At 28.9% G+C, this 18,686-nt stretch overlaps 1 protein-coding gene across 2 annotated transcripts in view; it reads left to right on the forward strand.

Moving 5' to 3' along the window:
- LOC117174458 (brain tumor protein-like) overlaps positions 1-15,036 on the forward strand; it is an 18,746-nt gene extending 3,710 nt beyond the window's left edge. Inside the window, exons 5-11 of one of the 2 annotated variants that reach the window (XM_033363602.1) lie at positions 2,758-2,932; positions 3,014-3,232; positions 6,041-6,214; positions 6,323-6,570; positions 9,594-9,951; positions 10,031-10,263; positions 12,889-15,036. In XM_033363602.1, the coding sequence (XP_033219493.1) occupies positions 2,758-2,932; positions 3,014-3,232; positions 6,041-6,214; positions 6,323-6,570; positions 9,594-9,951; positions 10,031-10,263; positions 12,889-12,993 (1,512 nt within the window). In that variant the 3' untranslated portion in view covers positions 12,994-15,036. Of the gene's footprint in view, positions 1-2,757; positions 3,233-6,040; positions 6,215-6,322; positions 6,571-9,593; positions 9,952-10,030; positions 10,264-12,888 lie in introns of both variants that reach the window. The other variant, XM_033363601.1, reaches the window with a different exon arrangement.
- The last annotated feature ends 3,650 nt before the right edge of the window (positions 15,037-18,686 follow it).

Consider the following 18,686-nt stretch of genomic DNA (forward strand, 5'->3'; position numbering starts at 1 on the left):
GGGGGGTCCCAGTCAAAGTATAGTTACAAAAGTATATTAACCTTTTAAAATTTAGAGACTTTTTTTAAGTACATATGGTAAGATTTTTATTACGTACCCAAATTATTGTTTTTGGTAGAAAACTAATCTTTCTGTTTAAAAGCTTATGTTTTTCGTTAAAAATCTAACTTTTTGGCTGAGAATTCTTTAATTTTGTTTTAATTAATCTTTTTGTTTAAAAACTCTTAGTTTTTAGTTGAAAATTCAACTTTTTGGTTCGGAATTCTTGAATTTTGTTGAAAAATCACATTTCTGTAGTAAGTTTTGTTTTGTTTAAAAATTCATCTTTTTGGTTAAAAATTTAAAAACTAGCTTTTAAAGTTGAACTAGTTCTTAAAATGGATCCACTTATTTTCCTTCTTAAAAATTCAACTTTTTGGTTGAGGATTCGTGAATTTCATTGAAAATTTAAATTTCTCTTTGAGAATTCTTGAATGTTGTGAAAAATTCGTTATTTTTCGGTAGAAAATTAATCCTTTTGTTTAAAAATTCATCTTTTTAGTTAAAAATTTAACAACTAGGTTTCAAAGTTGATCTACTTTCTTCAAAATTAAACTTTTTGGTTTTGGATTCTTCAATTTTATTGAAAATTCTTATTTTTTGATAGTAAATTAATCTTTTTGTTTAAAAATTCATTTTTTCTAACACAACATTTCGGTTGAGAATTCTTGAATTTTGTGAAAAATTCTTTTCGATCTAAATTTAATTGTTTGGTTTAAAAATTCATGTTTTTAGATAAAAATTCATCTTTTTTAGTTGAAAATTTAACTTCTTAGTTGAAAATTCAACTTTTTGGTTAAGAATTCTTGAATTTTGTTTAAAATACGCATTTTCACTAGAAAATTAATTTTTTGTTTAAAAATTCATGTTTTTGTTTAAAAATTTAACACCTAGGTTTTAAAGTTGAACTAGTTCTTAAAAATTGAACCACTTTTTTTCCTTCTTAAAAATTCAAGTTTTTGGATGAGGATACGTGAATTTTATTGAAAATTTACATTTCTGTTAGAGAAGTCTTGAAATTTGTGAAAAATTCGTTGTTTTCTCGGTAAAAAATTAATCGTTTTGTTTAAAAATTCATCTTTTTAGTTAAAAATCTAAAAACTAGGTTTTAAAGTTGATTGACTTTCTTAAAAATGAAACTTTTTGGTTGTGGATTCTTTAATTTTATTGAAAATTTTTCTTTTTTGGTAGTGAATTAATGTTTTTGTTTAAAATTTCATATTTTTTTGTTAATTATACAACTTTTGGGTTGAGAATTCTTTAATTTTGTGAACAATTCTTTTCGGTCGAAAATTAATCGCTTGGTTTAAAATTCATTTTTTTTTAGTTGAAAATTCAACTGATTGGTTAAGAATTTTTTAATTTTGTTTAAAATACACTTTTTCTCTATAAAATCAATCTTTTGTTCAAAAATTCATCTTTTTGGTTAAAAATTTAACAACTAGGTTTTAAAGTTGAACTAGTTCTTGAAAATTGAACCACTTTTTTTCCTCCTTAAAAATTCAAACTTTTGTTTGAGGATTCTTGAATTTTGTGAAAAATACGTTTTAGTAGAAAATTAATCGTTTTGTTTAAAAATTCATCTTTTTAGTTGGAAATTTTAAAACTAGGTTTTCAAGTTGAACTATTTTTTTAAAATTATACTTTTTGGTGGAGTATTAATAATTTTATTGGAAATTCTTATTTTTTGGTGGTAAATCAATCTTTTTGTTTAATAATTCACCTTCTTCTGATGAAAATTCGACTTTTTGGTTGAGAATTCTTGAATTTTGTTGAAAAATTCGTTTTTCTCGTTAGAAAATTAATCTTTTTTTGGTTAAAAACTTAAGAATTAGGGTTTAAACTACTTTCTTAAAATGCATTTTTTGGTTGACAATTCAAAATTTTATTTAAAAATTCATCTTTTGATTGTAAATTGAACTGCTTGGTTGAAATATGTGTTTTTTTTAGTTGAAAAATTACTTTGGTAATTGAAAATTAACCTATTTCATTTTTGGTCGGAAATGGTTCTTTTTTAAGTAAAAATTCAACCTTTTGTTAAGAATTCGTTTTTTCTTTTTGTTGAAAATTAATGTATTCTAGTTAAAAATTCAACTTTTGGTTTGAGAGTTCTTGTATTTTGTTGGAAATTCTTATTTTTTTGGTATAAAATTAACTTTTTTATATAAATTTCATATTTTTGATTTGATAATGCAACTATCTGTTTTGTATTGAACATTCGTAATTTAGTCTTGAAAGTTCAATAATTTAATTTTTAAAAATTAACTTTTTGTTAGAATATTCTTTTTTTATAATTTAAAATTATTTTCTTAGACTAAAAGTTGAACTACTCCATTTTTGGTTAAAAATGTATCTTTCTTAGTTTGAGAACTCAATAATACCCGGATTAACTGCCACATAAAATTAAATTAGGCACATTTCAAAACACTGAAAATGACTTTTATTTTAATTGTTGATTTATTACCGAAGTTTATAATTTACCGCACGGTTACGTTTATAATATAGGCATATTGGCAACTTGATTCGCTATAAACACACACAAATTATTATAAACATAAAATCAAATTTTACATAAAGGCTGCGTTATTTGCAACGATTGTCAACGCGTTAGCAGGTGGTAGGGGGTCAAAAATTGCCCAAAATTAGTAACCTAGTTCATGAATGGCCCCTTATTCGTAAATGAAAATAGGAAATCGGTCAATTGTATTTTATTTGTAGGATGCTTTCGGCTCGTTTCGAACGGAAAATATGGCTTCGAAGGCTTCGGAAATCGCAGCAGCTCTGCAGGGAGCCCTGGCTCCGCAGATGACTCACTCGTCGATAGGATGTCCCAGTTCCATCAGCACGACTTCTCCAATCTCTCTTCCCACCTCCATGCAATCGTCCTTTGAAGGTGAACCTTCCTTTACAATCCCACCATCGTCTAGTCCACAAAACGTTCCACCCCCACCTCCTCCTGTTACACTTTCCCCAGGTCCCATCCACGGATTGACCAGTATCCAGGAGTACAATCTTCAGCAACTGGCTAGTCTCGCCGAAAAAGTCGAAATTGTAGGCGACACTGGAGTCGTCGGCTCAAGCTCAAATCCAAGTCCCACTCCGTCCTTCAATCTCGCCGATCTCTTTGCTGGAGATCATGCTATTAGCAATCTCCAGGCCCTCGCGAAACTAGGAAACAATCTTGGAAACCAGGGTAAGCTTAGTAAAATTTGTATTTGTCCCAATTGTCTTTTTCCAGATTGTCTACCCTACCTGGAAAAACTGGAATTTTTTTATGCCTGGAAATGTCAAGGAATTTGTTCGAGAGCGTATTTATTCATTTGTAAAAGGAGCTTTATATTACTGTATTGAACTATTTTATTGAAAGTTCGGTTTTTTTTTTGGTTCGAAATCAATTTTCTTGAACTGAACATTCAACTATTCTGTTTTTTTGTTATAAATTGTTAGCTTACAATTGAAAGTTCAAGTGCATGGTTCAAAATTCATTTATTTTGTAAACAAAATTTTCTTTTTGATTTAATTCCATTGTTTTTTATTAAAAATTGTAAAATATCCACCAATACATTTCGTGTTCCTGATTCGAAGGTGGTTTCGTTTCTTAGTTATTTAAGGAAAACAGGATTTTTCGATGAAAAAAAAGAATAGTTTTTAGCGTTCAATTCGCCAGATCTTTGCCAGGAATTAATATTTTGTCTTGAAAATGTTATGTAACATTCTTCAACATATTGTACATGTTCTCGCGATCCAAGTCAAGTGCAGTTCGTCGTATATAATTTTCACATCACGCTCACTTTTTTCCCCCGTTGGCCAAATATCTCAAACTTTTTGGAAAAACTTCTTTGATCTCTAAGGAAAATTTTTCTCACTGGAATTTGTCAACATTCGAAACTTCGTCACACAACTTTCTCGTTTGTATAAATGCATCCCAGATTTCGAAGAAACTATTTTTGAAAATTCACTGCAAGGCCCTGAAGACTGTTACATAAAATTTGCAAGAAAAAATATTAATTCCCGGCAAAGATCTGGCGAGTTGAGCGCAAATAAGTATTGATTTTATTTCATTGAAAATTGCGTTTTCCTCAAACAACTAAAAAATGAAACAAACTTTGAATTTGGTTGCCATACAAAAAAGATGCGCAATAAAATTCTCTACAAGCACTGAAATTTGAACAATTTTCAAAATTTGCTCCGCGGACAATTATTCTCTTTTGTTACTCTTTTGTTGAAAATCAATTTTTAGTTGTCAAAGATTCATAATTTTAATTGAAAATTCATCTCCTTGGTTGAACAATAAGCTAATTTTTTTAAACTTAATTTTTTCCTTAGCTGAAAATTAATTTTTTCATTGATAGTTTAACTATTCCAGTCGTAACTTGAACCACTTTGTTTGAACCACTTTGTTTGAAAATGTAATTATTTTTTGGAATTCAGTTTTGTTCCTGCAAATTAGTTTTTTTTGCCGGAAAATTTTGCTATTCCAATTGAAAATTATATCCCTTTAGTTGAAAATTCATCGCTGATTAAACATTAATTTTTTACTGAAAATTTAATTATTCAATTGTTGGTTGACAATGTATCGGTTTAATTGAAAATTCATGCATTTTCTATAATAATCGTCTTCTTTGGCGAACATTATTCTTCCATGTTGAAAATTCATCTTTTTGGTTAAAAAATGAACTAGTCTAGTTAATTATTGATCATTTCAGTTCAAAATTCATCTATTTTTAAAATTCAGATATTTCATTTTTTGTTGAAACTTGATATTTTTTAGTTCAGAATTCAACTATTTGATGAAAATTGGTCTTTTTGTGTTAATTAATGCAATTATTTTGTTGAAAAATCATCTTTGTGGTAGAAAGTTCATCATTTTGGTTGAAAATAAGACTACTTTGTTAAAAATTGAACACTGTTTTGTTTAAAATTTTAACTAGTTCAATTAAATATTCATTATTTCAGTTTAAAATTTATCTTTTTTTGTTGAAAATAAAACTAGTTGGTTCAAAATTAAATTAGATTTGTTTTAAAAACAAATCTGATTATTTGTGGAAAAATAATTCTTTTAACTAAAAATTCAATTTTTGCTTAATTCTTCCATTTTCGGTTGAAAATTTATATTTTTAAGTTCAAAATTTAGCTCCTATTTGTTTGAAAAATGATATTTTTTTAAAAATTCAACTGTGATTGAAACTTTTTTTTAATCGTCTTCTTGGTAGAAAAATCTTTTTGTTTGAAAATTCAACTATTTAGTTAAAAAATCATCTATCCTTTGAAAATACAAATTACCACATGAAAAGTTAAGAATTTGAAGCGGTTTAAATTGAATTTAATATAATACCCACATTATTGTACCCAAATATGCACTGACTTTTAAGTATATGTCCAAATTAAGGTCCAAATGAATGGACTTCAAAGGTAAATTCAAGAAATGATTAATTATGTTTTCAGTATTTAATTCATATACCTTCAAAAAATATTTATCCCTTTAAGGACCAATCCTTGATCCCGGTAAATAAAAATTCTGAAAAAATCCAGGAACAATGTATAGTCGTTTTCTGATCGATTTTTGCAAAAAAAAATGTTTTTCAATTTTTATATATTTCTCGCTTTCTATTGAGTATACAATAGCTCAAAATCACCTAGCGAGATGCGGAACAGGCCACTTTGATCTAATGCACACATTGATTTTGAGCAATTCCAAGCCTGTTACCTAAAAATGAGAAAAATCGAAAATAGTGAATGCTGCTCAGCTGCTACATTGATCGTTTGAAGGATTAAGAATATCTTATAATATAAATCAAGTCTAGAAACTAAAAAAACATTCATCATAAACTCACGCAAAATTATACATGGAAAAACTGGATATACCTGGAAAAACTGGATATACCTGGAAAAAACGTGGAATTATCAGGGAATTTTTTCATAAGATTTTTTGTAGATACTCTGTTTTATTTTTGTTTTGATTAAAATCTGGAATTGATTGAATCTTCAATTCTCTTTGCAGATGTGAATAATCCGACTTTGAATGGTGGCAGCAACTTTATATTAGGGCGTGGACAGTCGCCTGGAATGGTAGAAGCACCGAATCTTGGGTCGCTGGCGGTCAATGGAATGTTGAACGGTGGATATCAGTCTTTGTCGGCTTCGACATCACCTATAATGCAGCCTACTCCAGGAGGTAAGACAATAAAGTAGCTAATTAAGCATTGGAATTTCTCTTGATATTGAAATGTATTGACACAAATTAAATGGGATTTTTTACGGCTGTTTTGTTCTGTTTTATCAGATGACCTTGGGGACTCAGTGCACAACATGCCGGTCATGATGAGCAACTCTGTTGGCAGTATGGCTGGGTCGGGGAGCGGAAACTTCACGCATCCTCGTTCTGCAAATGTCAAGGTCACGCCGATGCAAATCCGATGCAAGTTTGGCCAGCTTGGCCCCAGCAAAGGCCAATTCAATTCGCCTCACGGTTTTTGCTTAGGAACTGATGAAGACATCATTGTTGCTGATACCAACAATCACAGGATCCAGGTATGCTTTTCTCGAACTCTTTTAATACTAGTGTTTAAGGGAATTTTTATATGTCTGGAAATGTCAGGGATTATTATTTTTTAGTCAGCGAATTTAAATTTTTAATTAAAATGCTTTTATTTCAATATAAAATTAATTTCCAATGTTTCTTATTTATAAAAGTAGCTTTATATTACTGGATTTAACTATTTTGTTTAATTTTTGGTTGGAAATTAATATTTTGAACTGAAAATCTAATTATTTTCTTTTTATTTAAACATTCATCTTTTTCCCTTGAATTAAACTGTTTTTTATTTAAAATAAAAATATTTTTTGTTTGTAATCAAGGCCCCCAAGCTGGTGTGTATTTCACCGTGACAAAGTTTCAGGTAGATAGTTCAAAGCCTTGTCGTTGAGGCGCTATATTAGCCACACAAAAAAAATTTGTATCATTGATGCCTCCAGCTAGGCCGCACACAACCTCTTCATTTTTGGTTTAAACTGTCACAAATGTGATAAACCACTAAAAATAAAAAATAAATATGTGTTTTCATGTTACGGAGAGTAGAAGACGAATTTTAAAAAATTTTTAATGATTTTATTTTTTTTTAATCTTGTGACCAATTAAAAAAAAAATTATCGAAAATATTACTGGCGTTCCCGTAACACTATATATCTCTCATATATGTTTTACAAAATGGCTGACAATTTCTCCACTAAATTCATTAATGTTACTTATTCACAATCAATAGAAGAACATTATTTTATACCTTTTTTTATATTCATACAATTTTCTTAAAATATAGTATTTAATTTTTAGAGAAATGATATTGCAAATTTTATAAAATGTACATCCTTACTTGTTATGCCCACACGGCCAACAAATATATTTATTGAATATCTTTTTATTAACTCCTTTATTCATAATCGTGATTAAATTAAAATTATGAATTTACAGGAGAAATCGGCAGCCCTTTTTTGAAATGTATGCGAGGGATTAAGGGTTATGATAACGTCTTGTGTTATTTAAAAAAAAAAAACATATTTCTCAATTTTTGAGAATACTTGCTTAAATTGAACATTAAGTTTCTCCGAAATTGATGTTATGCGTTTAAAAAATGCTTTACTGCTTCTACACCATTAAAAATATATTTAATAATTATTTTGAGTGATTTATAACCCATGTGACAATTTTGTGTGTATGGCGAATGTAGCGCCTCTGCGACAGGGCTTCGAACTATTTACCCAAAATTTTGTCGCGGTGAGAATTCACATTGTTTGGATGGAAATTTCACTACTTGGTTAAAAGTTAAATTTTTTTGTTAAGAATTCATTTTGTTGTTATAATTTTGATGTTTTAATTGAAAATTTATCTCTTTAATGGAAAATTGAACTATTTTGCTGAAAGCTCATTTTTTGGTTAAAAATTTATTTTTTCACTGAACATTCAACTATTCCATCAGAGATTAATTAGTTTGTTTAAAAATTCATTTTTTTTATTATTTGTTATGGAAATTTTAACTATTACAGTTAAAGATTTATCATTTTTGTTGATAATTCATCTCTTTGGCTGAAAATTAATTCTTTAAACTAAAAATTGATTTATTCAATCCTTTGCTGAAAATGTATCTTTTTTTTCTTAAATTCAACTATTTCTTAAATTTCGGCTTTTTTTGGTGGAAACGTCATGTTGCTTCGTTGAAAATTCAACTATTCTAGTTAAGAGCTGACCATTAGAGTTGAAAATTCATCTTTTTTGGTTTAAAAGTCAATTATTCCAGTTGAAGATTCATAATTTTAGTTGAAAATTTCACTATTTTTAGGATTTAAAAAAAAATTTAATCCTTGTATTTTTGGTTGAAAATGTACTTTTATTTAGTTAAAAATGCCACAATTTGTTTGAAATTTGCATCTTTTTTGGAAGCAAATTAATCTCCTTTAATAAAAATTCATCACTTTGTTTGAAAATTGAACTATTTTGTGGAATTTCTTTTTGTTTTTATTAGATAATGCAATTATTCTATTTTTGGTCCAAAATTTATCTTTTTTGTTGAAGTTTGAACTATTTGGTTGAAAATTCACCTTTTTAGGAAAAAATTAATCTCCTTCGATGAAAATTAAACTATTTCAGTTAAAAATTCATAATTTTAGTTTGAAATTCATCTTTTTGACTGAAAATTAATTTTTTCAGCTCAAAATTGAAATAATTCAGTTGAATATTGGTTCATTTTTGTCTGAACTTAATCTCTAGTTGAAAATGAATTTTTTCCACTAAAAATGTATCTATTTAGAGATTTTTTTTTTTTGAAAATTTAATTCTTATATTTTTGGTTAAAAATGTACTTTTTTAGTTGAAGATTTAACAATTTTTTTGAAATTTACATCGTTTTTGGTAGCAAATTAATCTCTTTGGATGAAAATTCAACTATTCCAGTTAAATATTAATGATTTTAATTGAAAATTTATCATTTTGGTTGAAAATGTAACTATTTTGTGGATTTTTTTTTTGTATTAGAAAATCGATCTTTTCTTGTTGAAAATTCGCCTATTTTGTTGAAATTTCGTATTTTTTGGTCGAAATTTAATCTTTGGTTGAAAACTCGACTATTCTAATTAAAATTTTTTTTGTTTAAAAATCCACTGTTTCAGCTAAAGATTGACATTGTAGTTGAAAAATGATATTTTTTAGTTCAAAATTCAACTTTTTGATAAAAAAATTATCTATCCTGTCGTCCCGCCTGGAACGTCACGCTTTGGCCATGTAGGCCCTTATAGAATTTCTATTTGGGATTCTAATGGGATCGTCTGTCCACATTCCACATAAAGAGAATTTGAAGCGTTTTAAATTGTATATAAATATTCGAGTGCATATTCCGCGTTGATTGTTTTAAAAATACGAAATACTTGAATGAAAAAATTATGCCTAGAAAACTCTTGGAGATACCTTAAAAAAACCTGAAATCATGAGGGATTTGTTTCCCATGATTTTGAGCAAACACCTACCCTGTGGATGTCAAACTAAATTTCTTCTTCTTTGGTTCCAGATCTTTGAAAAGTCAGGCATCTTTAAATTCCAGTTTGGAATTCCGGGAAAAGAAGAGGGTCAGTTGTGGTATCCAAGGAAAGTGGCTGTGATGAGAAACAGCGGCAAGTTTGTTGTTTGCGACAGAGGCAATGAGCGATCGCGAATGCAGATCTTCACGAAAAATGGTCATTTCATCAAGAAGATTGCCATTCGATACATCGACATTGTGGCCGGTCTTGCTGTCACTAGTCAAGGACACATTGTAGCTGTCGACAGTGTCTCGCCGACTGTGTTTGTCATCAGCGATGCTGGAGGTCTTTTGAGGTGGTTCGACTGCAGTGATTACATGAGAGAACCGAGTGATATTGCTATCAGTGGTAATTAGAAATTCATTAAAAGTTGCTGGCACATTTTTTTCAATGATTGAATGGGTAAATTCGATGTTTTCTGTTTCAGGAAAGGAATACTTTGTGTGCGACTTTAAAGGCCATTGTGTAGTGGTGTTTAATGAAGACGGCCAGTTTCTACGACGCATTGGCTGTGAGAATATAACTAATTTCCCGAACGGAATCGATATCAGCGACGCAGGAGACGTCCTCATTGGCGATTCGCACGGTAATCGCTTCCACGTTGCAGTTTTCTCGAGAGATGGCTCTTTGATTTCGGAGTTTGAGTGTCCCTATGTTAAGGTGAGCAAGAGTTGAATTTTGAAAGATTTCGTCCATTTCCAGAATTGTTTTTATATGATTATCTGGAAAACCTGGAATTGTCGGGGAACTTTTTATGTACCGGGAAAAACCTGGATATGTCAGGGAATTTGTTCGAGAGCGTGCTTAATTCTTTTTTTTGTGTAATTTCAATATAAAATTGAATAACAATTATTCTTTATTTGTAAAAGTAGCGTTATATGACTTTATTTAACTATTTTGTTGAAAATTCGTATTTTGTTTGTTTGAAATTAAGATTTTTAACTAAAAATTTAACTATTCTAGTTCTGTTTGCAAATTTATCGCTTTTAGTTGAAAATTCAAGTGGCTGGTTCAAATTTCTTGTCTTTTGTTGAAAATTGGTTCTCTTAGATATAAATAGAATATTAATAATCTTTTTTGGAGTTAAAATTTAATTGAAAACTCATTATATTGGTTAGAAAATGAGCTATTTAATTGAAAATTCCTTTTTTTGGCTCAAAATTATTTTTTTAAAGGAAAATTTAAATACCAGTTGGAATTTTAACTATTTTGTTAAAAATTGGTTGTTTTTTTTTTTTGTTGATAAGAATTAATTTTATACTGTAAATGTAACCACTATTCAATTTTTGAATGAACATTTTTTTTAGTCGAAAATTCTTTTTTTTTTTGTATAAATTAATTTTTTTGGTTGAAAATTAATTTTTTTTGTTTTTTAAAAATTAAACTTATTCCAGTCGAAACTTCATCATTTTAGTGTAAAATTCATCAGTTTGCTTGAAAATGTAAATATTTCTCTAAAGATTATTGATTTTTTCATTGAAAATTGTTATTGTTAACTGAAAATTTAACTATCAATTTAATTAAATTAATTTTTGGTTGCAAATTTATCATTTTTAGTTGAAAATTGCAGTATCTGGTTCAAAATTCATATCTTTTGTTAAAAATTGGTTCTCTTAGATAGAAATGTAATATTCCTGGTTAGAAATTGATTTTTTTGCTTGAAAATTCAACAGTTTGTTTGTAATTTTTCATCTGCCGACTGAAAAATCTTTCTTATTTGAAAATTCAACTCAGGTTGAAAACTTGTATTTTTTGTTTTATTCAAATTTTTTCTAAATTAAAAATTAAATTATTTTTGGTTGGAATATCAAATACTACATATTTCCTTCTTAATTTATCTTTTTTGAAATTAAAATTTAATTGAAAACTCATTAGTTTGGTTAGAAAAATTATTTTTTTGGATCAAAATTATTTTTTTTATTGAAAATTTAAATTCCAGTTGATACTTGAACTATTTGGTTAAAAATTTCTTGTTTTTTTGTTGTTAAAAATTAATTTTGTGCTGTAAATGTAACCGCTATTCAATTTTTGAATGAAATTTTTTTTAGTCGAAAATTCATCTTTTTTGGTAGAAATTAATCTTCTTGGTTGAAAATTCAATTATTCCAGTTGAAAGCTCATCATTTTACTTGAAAATTCATCAGTTTGCTTGAAATTGTAACTATTTTTCTAAAGATTAGTTATCTTTTCGCTGAATATTGTTGTTAACTGAAAATTTAACTATTCATTTAATTAAATTAATTTCTAGTTGAAAATGTATCATTTTTAGTTGAAAATTGATGCGTTTTGTTGAAATTTTGTCTTTTTTTATAGAAATAAATTTTCTTGATTTAAAATTCATTTTTTTGGGAAAATTTTCTTATTGGTTGAAAATTCAAATATTCTTGTTAAAGATTCATTGTTCTAGTTCAAAAATTGATCTTTTTTGCTTAAAAGTCAGCTATATGTTTGAAAATTTATTTTTCTTAGTTGAAAATTTAAGTATTCCGTTGCTAACACATGTATTTTGTTGAAAAATCGTTTTTTTTTGTTTTGTTTTTTATAGAAAATTTATCTTCTTGTTTGGAAATTCATTTTTTGGTTAAAAATAAAACCACTTGGTTGACATTAATTACCTTTTGCTGGATTTTTAAAAAATTTCGTCTATTTCAGTTGAAGATTCGTCATTCTAGATACAAATTGATCACTTCGGTTGAAATTTTTTTTTTTATGGAAAATTAAGGTTTTTAGCTGAAAATGTAACTGTTCCATGTTTGGTTACAAACTGATCTTAGATAAAAATTTAACTATTTTTTTTAAATTTAATCTGGTTGAGTTTAAAATTTAACTATTTTGTTGGAAAATGATGTATTTTTATGAAAAAAGTCGTCTTCTTTGAAAGAAAATTAATCTTTTTGGCAGAAAATTCATCTATCACCTTAAAAATGCAATATTTTAGATTTTAAACGGAAAATTTGTTTGAGTTCATGGAGTTTAGGGATAAATTCAAGAAATGAGTCATTATTTTTTCTAGTATTATTTAATTATTAATTAATCGATGGTACTAATTTATTTAAGAATATCTTGCAATATATCTAGAAACTGAAAGAAAACAATTATTTATAATAAACTCGGAAAACTATGTGTACATACTCCGATTCGATTGTTTAAAAAAATGCAAAATATTTTAATGACTCCGTACTGTGAAAAATTATACCTGGAATTGCCAAGAAATTTCTTTCCGGGATTTAACTTGTGACCCTGATTATGATTTTGATTAATTTGACTTTTTCTGTGATTGCTCAGGTGTCCCGGTGTTGCGGCTTAAAAATAACGTCCGAGGGCTACATTGTGACATTGGCAAAGAACAATCACCATGTTCTGGTCCTTAATACCCTCTACATAGTATGAGGTGTAACCAGGCACGGCATAACTTCATCCCAAAAGTGAATATCCCGGAATTGGTCTACTATCAACGAAAGGTAAAAAAGGGTACGTCTATGGCTGTAAGCCATTTTACTTTTGGGCCTACCAAAGCAACAAAAAAAACGCGACATTAACTTTTAACAGTCTTATAATGTGATGCGTCCTTATTTTATGAAAGTATAAAACGTCTAGAAAAAAGAAAGAGAGGAAAACTTCGACATCCGACCAAATGCTATTTAATAGCAAGTCTTGCAGCTCCCATTGGATAACCTGCGATACTAAATTAATTTATTTTTATTTAAAAAAAAAACAATTATAATTAAATCGAAAGGTTGCGAGCTTGGTAGGGTCGAGAACGTTTACTTAGGAACCATTTATGTGGTTCGTTGTAAGAAATTGCAATTTACCCTGCAACAATTTAAATTTCTATTATCAGTATTCTAGGTTCATTCTTAAATCAACATCGTTTATTATCGAAACGCGCATTGCTGATTTTACCTTCACTTGGACGATTCTCTAAATCTTAAAATCGACTTCGTACCAAAAGCGTCTTTTATTCTGAAACTTCTTTATTCTCAAAGGTTTTATCGCTTGCCACATTCCAAAAAAAAAAAAAAAAAAAAAAAACATACAACTCTTGTTGCTGATAGCATCCTCTCAATCCTTTATCTCGAGGGAAATAAGCAAAAGGGATATTGAAAATCAAACGTTAGGATTAAAAATAAAAAGAGAGGAAAGATCTAAATGGAAATTGTACTGTCGAGAAGAGACGTTTAAAGGTCACAATATTTACTCAGGATGCTTTATTATGGTCCACCGTTTAAAATACACTATACATGCGCGTATGAATTATTCGTTCATAGTGCTATTACCCGTTTACCTTGTAAATGTCTTTGTTATGAAATTAAACTGGTGCTCTCTCACATTTCTACAATGAGGAGATCAACTGGGTTATTATAAAAAAAAAAATTTGCAAAAAAATATATTATATACACATATATTATATATACATGCATACACATACTAACGGTATCATACAGAGTGTACTTTGTCTGTGTAAAATAACGTTTGCTAAACGACTTCTATTTATGTAAATATTGACATTTCGTAAAAAAGAAAAGATCCGTATGAAACAAATATTAGAAGATACGCATATTTTGTAGGGTCGTTTACATCAGTAGCCATAAAATACTTATTTCAACTAAAATTCGCAATATGCAAGCGACACGCATGCTCGTCACTCGCGTCAGTTCGGTACACGAGTATCTTCATATCTGCATACAATAGCGCAAAAAAAAAGAAAGAAAGAAAAAAAAAGAAAATCTAACCAACACTCTCTTGCCATACCAAACGCTATTTTAGCACGTCGTACGTGTATGTACATTCAAATTTAAATAGCTTGATCGGACTTAATCGCATACCGAGTCGGATTATTAAACACCTTTACGCAAATCGACGAATATTAGTGTTGACTGCAATGCTTTAATTAGGCGAGGCAATAATTAAAAGAAAAGAAAGGGGAAAAAACTATCGATACATAAGCATAGAAAATGGGACGCGAGAAAATAGGCCATGTGCCTCGGTACATGACAATTAGCGTTCTTGTCAAGCCTATCTATACTCCCAAGTTGACCAGTAATCGTCTAATATCACTAGTGGTCTTAATTTTACGTTCGAAATGAAAAAAAAATCTCGAAATGAAATCGAACCGACAAAAATAAGGAAAAAAACATTGAAAAAAAAGTACGGAAAATTTTAGTAGATGTGGTTAGCAGAGTTTTATGAATAATGCCTGTGATAATAGAATCGTCATCATAAGTTGTATTCTTCGAGAGTCTCTGATGTTGTTGCTAGTTAAAGATAATTAAAACTATCTAATTGATCCAGTACAGGTGTTGCCTCTTGCAAAGTGTTTTTTGTCAGATGCACAACGACCTGAATACGCATCGTCTTCGAATGGCACACAAGTGGAAACAGTATTTAAAAAAAATAATATTAAAAACAATTATTATTAAAAAAAAAAAAAAACGAAGAGAAACTTTTCCAGCCAATATACGAACAACACATAGTGTATCACGTGAAGGGGATAAAAAAATAGAAAAGGAGAAAAAAAACGAGGGTCTTTTACCTCTCAAAATTACGTTATGCTCATCCTAGACATACTTGAATATTTTAGTATAGATATACTCTATTTACATATTTTTATCTGTGGAGAATTACTTGGCTGATTTTAGGCCACTGTTGAAATTCACCTCTTTTTTGCCTTGATATTTAAATTTCAATAATGTTTAGGACGAAAGAGTCAAAGAAAAGAGCGTAGAAGAGTGTCACTTGTTACATATGTATATATATATATTATATATATGGTAATTGTGATAGATTTTTTGATGATTTTTACAATCACAAAGGTCTCATTCTTACGTGTATATACACCAACACAACAAAAACCCTACACAAACACACGTCACATATTGCGTAGGCGTACATTTAAACGGTCCTTGATTTTATGTGTATACAACTATCGGAAATTAAGTAATCGCTTCATGCGTAATATACATGCGCTGCTTATACTGTTTTACTTACATATATATATATGAAAAAAAGTGTATTTTGCAAAATACGTTATATTATAGTAAGAGTAAGATTGTTATCGGCACGTATCGGTTTTTTTGTCCCGCGTGATGTGTGTCAAAACGTTTTTCGAATTGCTTGAAAATCAAACCTTGAGCGTGTCTCTGCGAATCTGAAACGAAGTGCAAAAGCAGAAACTCTTCCTTTCGACTTTGAATTGATAGACTTTTTCGAGAAGTTGTGGTTGATTCCTATTCGTCTCGAAACACTTGGTTTAACTCAAGATTAATGTAGGATTTATACGATGTAAATTGATAATTGCCTATGGTTAATCATAGTCTTCCTAGGACCATGAAAGTACGCGTTAGTGAAACTTGAATCGAAACGCTTTGTTAGTATCAGAACTGGGTAGAAATTTATTTCAAAAAGTACATCTGTTATAAATTAGGTTATTTTGGTACTATTTTCTAATTCAATGTTTTTTTAGATCTTTTTTTATTTGAATATTGATTCGTTTTATTGATGATTGCTAAATTAACTAAATTTAGCGGGACCGAGTGTTCGGAAATTGCTAGAAATGTAAAAATTTTGGGGATATGTTAAAATATTGCTGCATTTTTATTTTCTAATTATTTATACCGCACGTGTTCTATATTAAAAAAAAGTTTTAGCCTACAGTAAATTTGTTACTGAGATTAATATTTATTACTCGGGATATTTATAATAAAAATCTGCGAAGAGGGGAAAACTTTTCGATAAACAGTTTAAATTAAATGTCAGTTTTTCCTATTTAGAATTTTTCACTGCAAGTCAATTGATTATAATTTAAAAAATATTATTAAAAATTTCCGATTTAAGAAAACACAATTTTCGATCACTAGGAATAATTTCAGCTATAATAGAAAATCTTCGTAATAGGATTAATCGGAATTGTAATTCCTATTGATAAACAATTTCAATTTCTACCTTTCTCACTTTTTAAATGGGAATTCGATATATGAAGAGTTTCAATTACAATTGTTATTTCTAAAACAAGAATTATATTAGAAATTTATTTCTCCTAATAGAGATTTTTAATTGAACTATTCGTATTCAAGTAATTCATACAAAAATATACTTAATATCGAATAGCTTTCCTCCCAATCACAGTATTGTTGAAACAAATAAAAATATTCTCAGAATTGAAATAGTATACATTTTTTAAAGATATTTAGGAACTAATAACTCAATTACAATCATAAATCGTTAAAAAAATAAAACCAGTTTCCGAATACAATAAAATTATGAATGACTTGAAACTTTATAATACTTTTGAATTTAAATACATTGTACCCAGTTCTGGTTAATTTACTTTGATTATTGTAAGTTTGCGTAAAAAAAAGTTTTCTTCCACAAGTGATTTTTGTGAGAAAAAAAAGCGAGAGAAATTTGTAGTGATTCGTGTGTTGTTCTTGTTTTGTGCGTACCATGTCCAAATTTGATTAAAATTGAGGCATTATTTATGATGTAGGTTTTTAAAAGACTTTTTATTTAAATGTGTGCATTAAGAGTTCCTTGTGACGTGATTCGTGTCTGACATAGTTTGCTAGAGGTACACTGTAGGCCCGGTAATTTCGACTTTTACATTATTTATTTTACTACTATAGTAAATTATTTCCTTGTATTCGATTTAAGTTTTTATATATTTAGTTCGGTTTGTTGTTTATTTTTTTCCGCGTCATTTTTCGAAATCGACTTTTTATATTTTAAGCAGAGTATCGCAAATTTTTATTTTTGGGGTTTACTGCCATTGATCGCGAAACCTCGCAATTATTTAAACAAAAGAAAGAAAGAAAGAGAAAAAAAGAAACCCCACCGTCGAAATTTCCGTTTTTATATCTACCCAATCTTTCTCATTTTGACTCTAGTTTAAGAAACAAAACAAAAATATAAAATATTGTTCCATTTCCTTGTTCTCTCTTAAATATTAAACAAACAAATTCTTCGTATTTTACAAACGATTTTTAGTGCCAAACGAATTAATATCATACTCGCGTATCTCGTAATTATTTTAGCAGTTAAGATTCTCCCTTGTTTTTCTCGTTTTAATTTTTAGTCATTGCGTAAATTTTCTAATTTAGCCTAGGAGAAATTGATTAAGTCTTTAATTAGTCAGTTCAAGTACAAAATATTAAGCATAATCGTTAGTTTGTACGCCACATGAGGCATATATAAATGAGATACTTGATTCCATTCCTGACTAGTAATAATTTTTTGTTTTGTTTATTTATTTCTTGATTTAATCAATTTAATGTTTCAAAGGCTGAGAGTGTGTAAAGACAAAACTATTTACAGCCACCTATTCTGCTCGGCGGGATTTCCTTATCTCGATAATTCATTCCTTTCAGAGGTACTTTATTTACATATCAAGTCGACTACCATAGAGTTACAGTTGCATTCCATCGGCATGCTTTGTACTATATCAGGTTTTAGAAACAGCATCATTTTTCAAATTCTGTGATATGCGTAGTCTCCACCAAGTATTACATTTGTCCTTCACTCATAGTGTTTGGCAAAATCTCATTTAGACTGAGAACCGACGATTGCGAATTGCCATTTGCTAATTGCCGTTTATGAATTTCAAAAACTATCCTGTGAACGCTGCGCATCATTTTTTATTGATCGAGTAACCTCTTACATTTTCTTCTTTTTTTTTTGTTGACTCGAGATTTTCGAAACGATGCGCGGTGGCTGCGACGCCGTGACCTCGGCAATAAATGATTTTTGTCAAATCGTAAACCCTATTGACTTTACACGCTTAGTGAACTTTATATATTGCTAATTTCTACATTAAACGTAAAAATGCATAGTTTTCGATTTTTGAAAGCCGTGTTTTCCACGAACCTTCGTTGGTTATGTACTAGTATAGTTCCGTAAAGTTTTCAACTTGGTTATTGTCAACTGAAAACTTTATTTATCGTATTCAAAAGCAATTCGAACCCGAGTTTTTGAAACATGGGCTGCGATTGTTTCTGCGTACCGCGACACATAAGAATAGTACAACCAAAGAAAGCTAGATTGTAATGTAATAATGGAAAGCGGATATAATAACGATATATATTTTTTTA

This window comes from Belonocnema kinseyi, chromosome 6 (genome assembly GCF_010883055.1).
Source record: "Belonocnema kinseyi isolate 2016_QV_RU_SX_M_011 chromosome 6, B_treatae_v1, whole genome shotgun sequence".
In the NCBI taxonomy this organism is placed as follows: Eukaryota; Metazoa; Arthropoda; class Insecta; order Hymenoptera; family Cynipidae; genus Belonocnema; species Belonocnema kinseyi.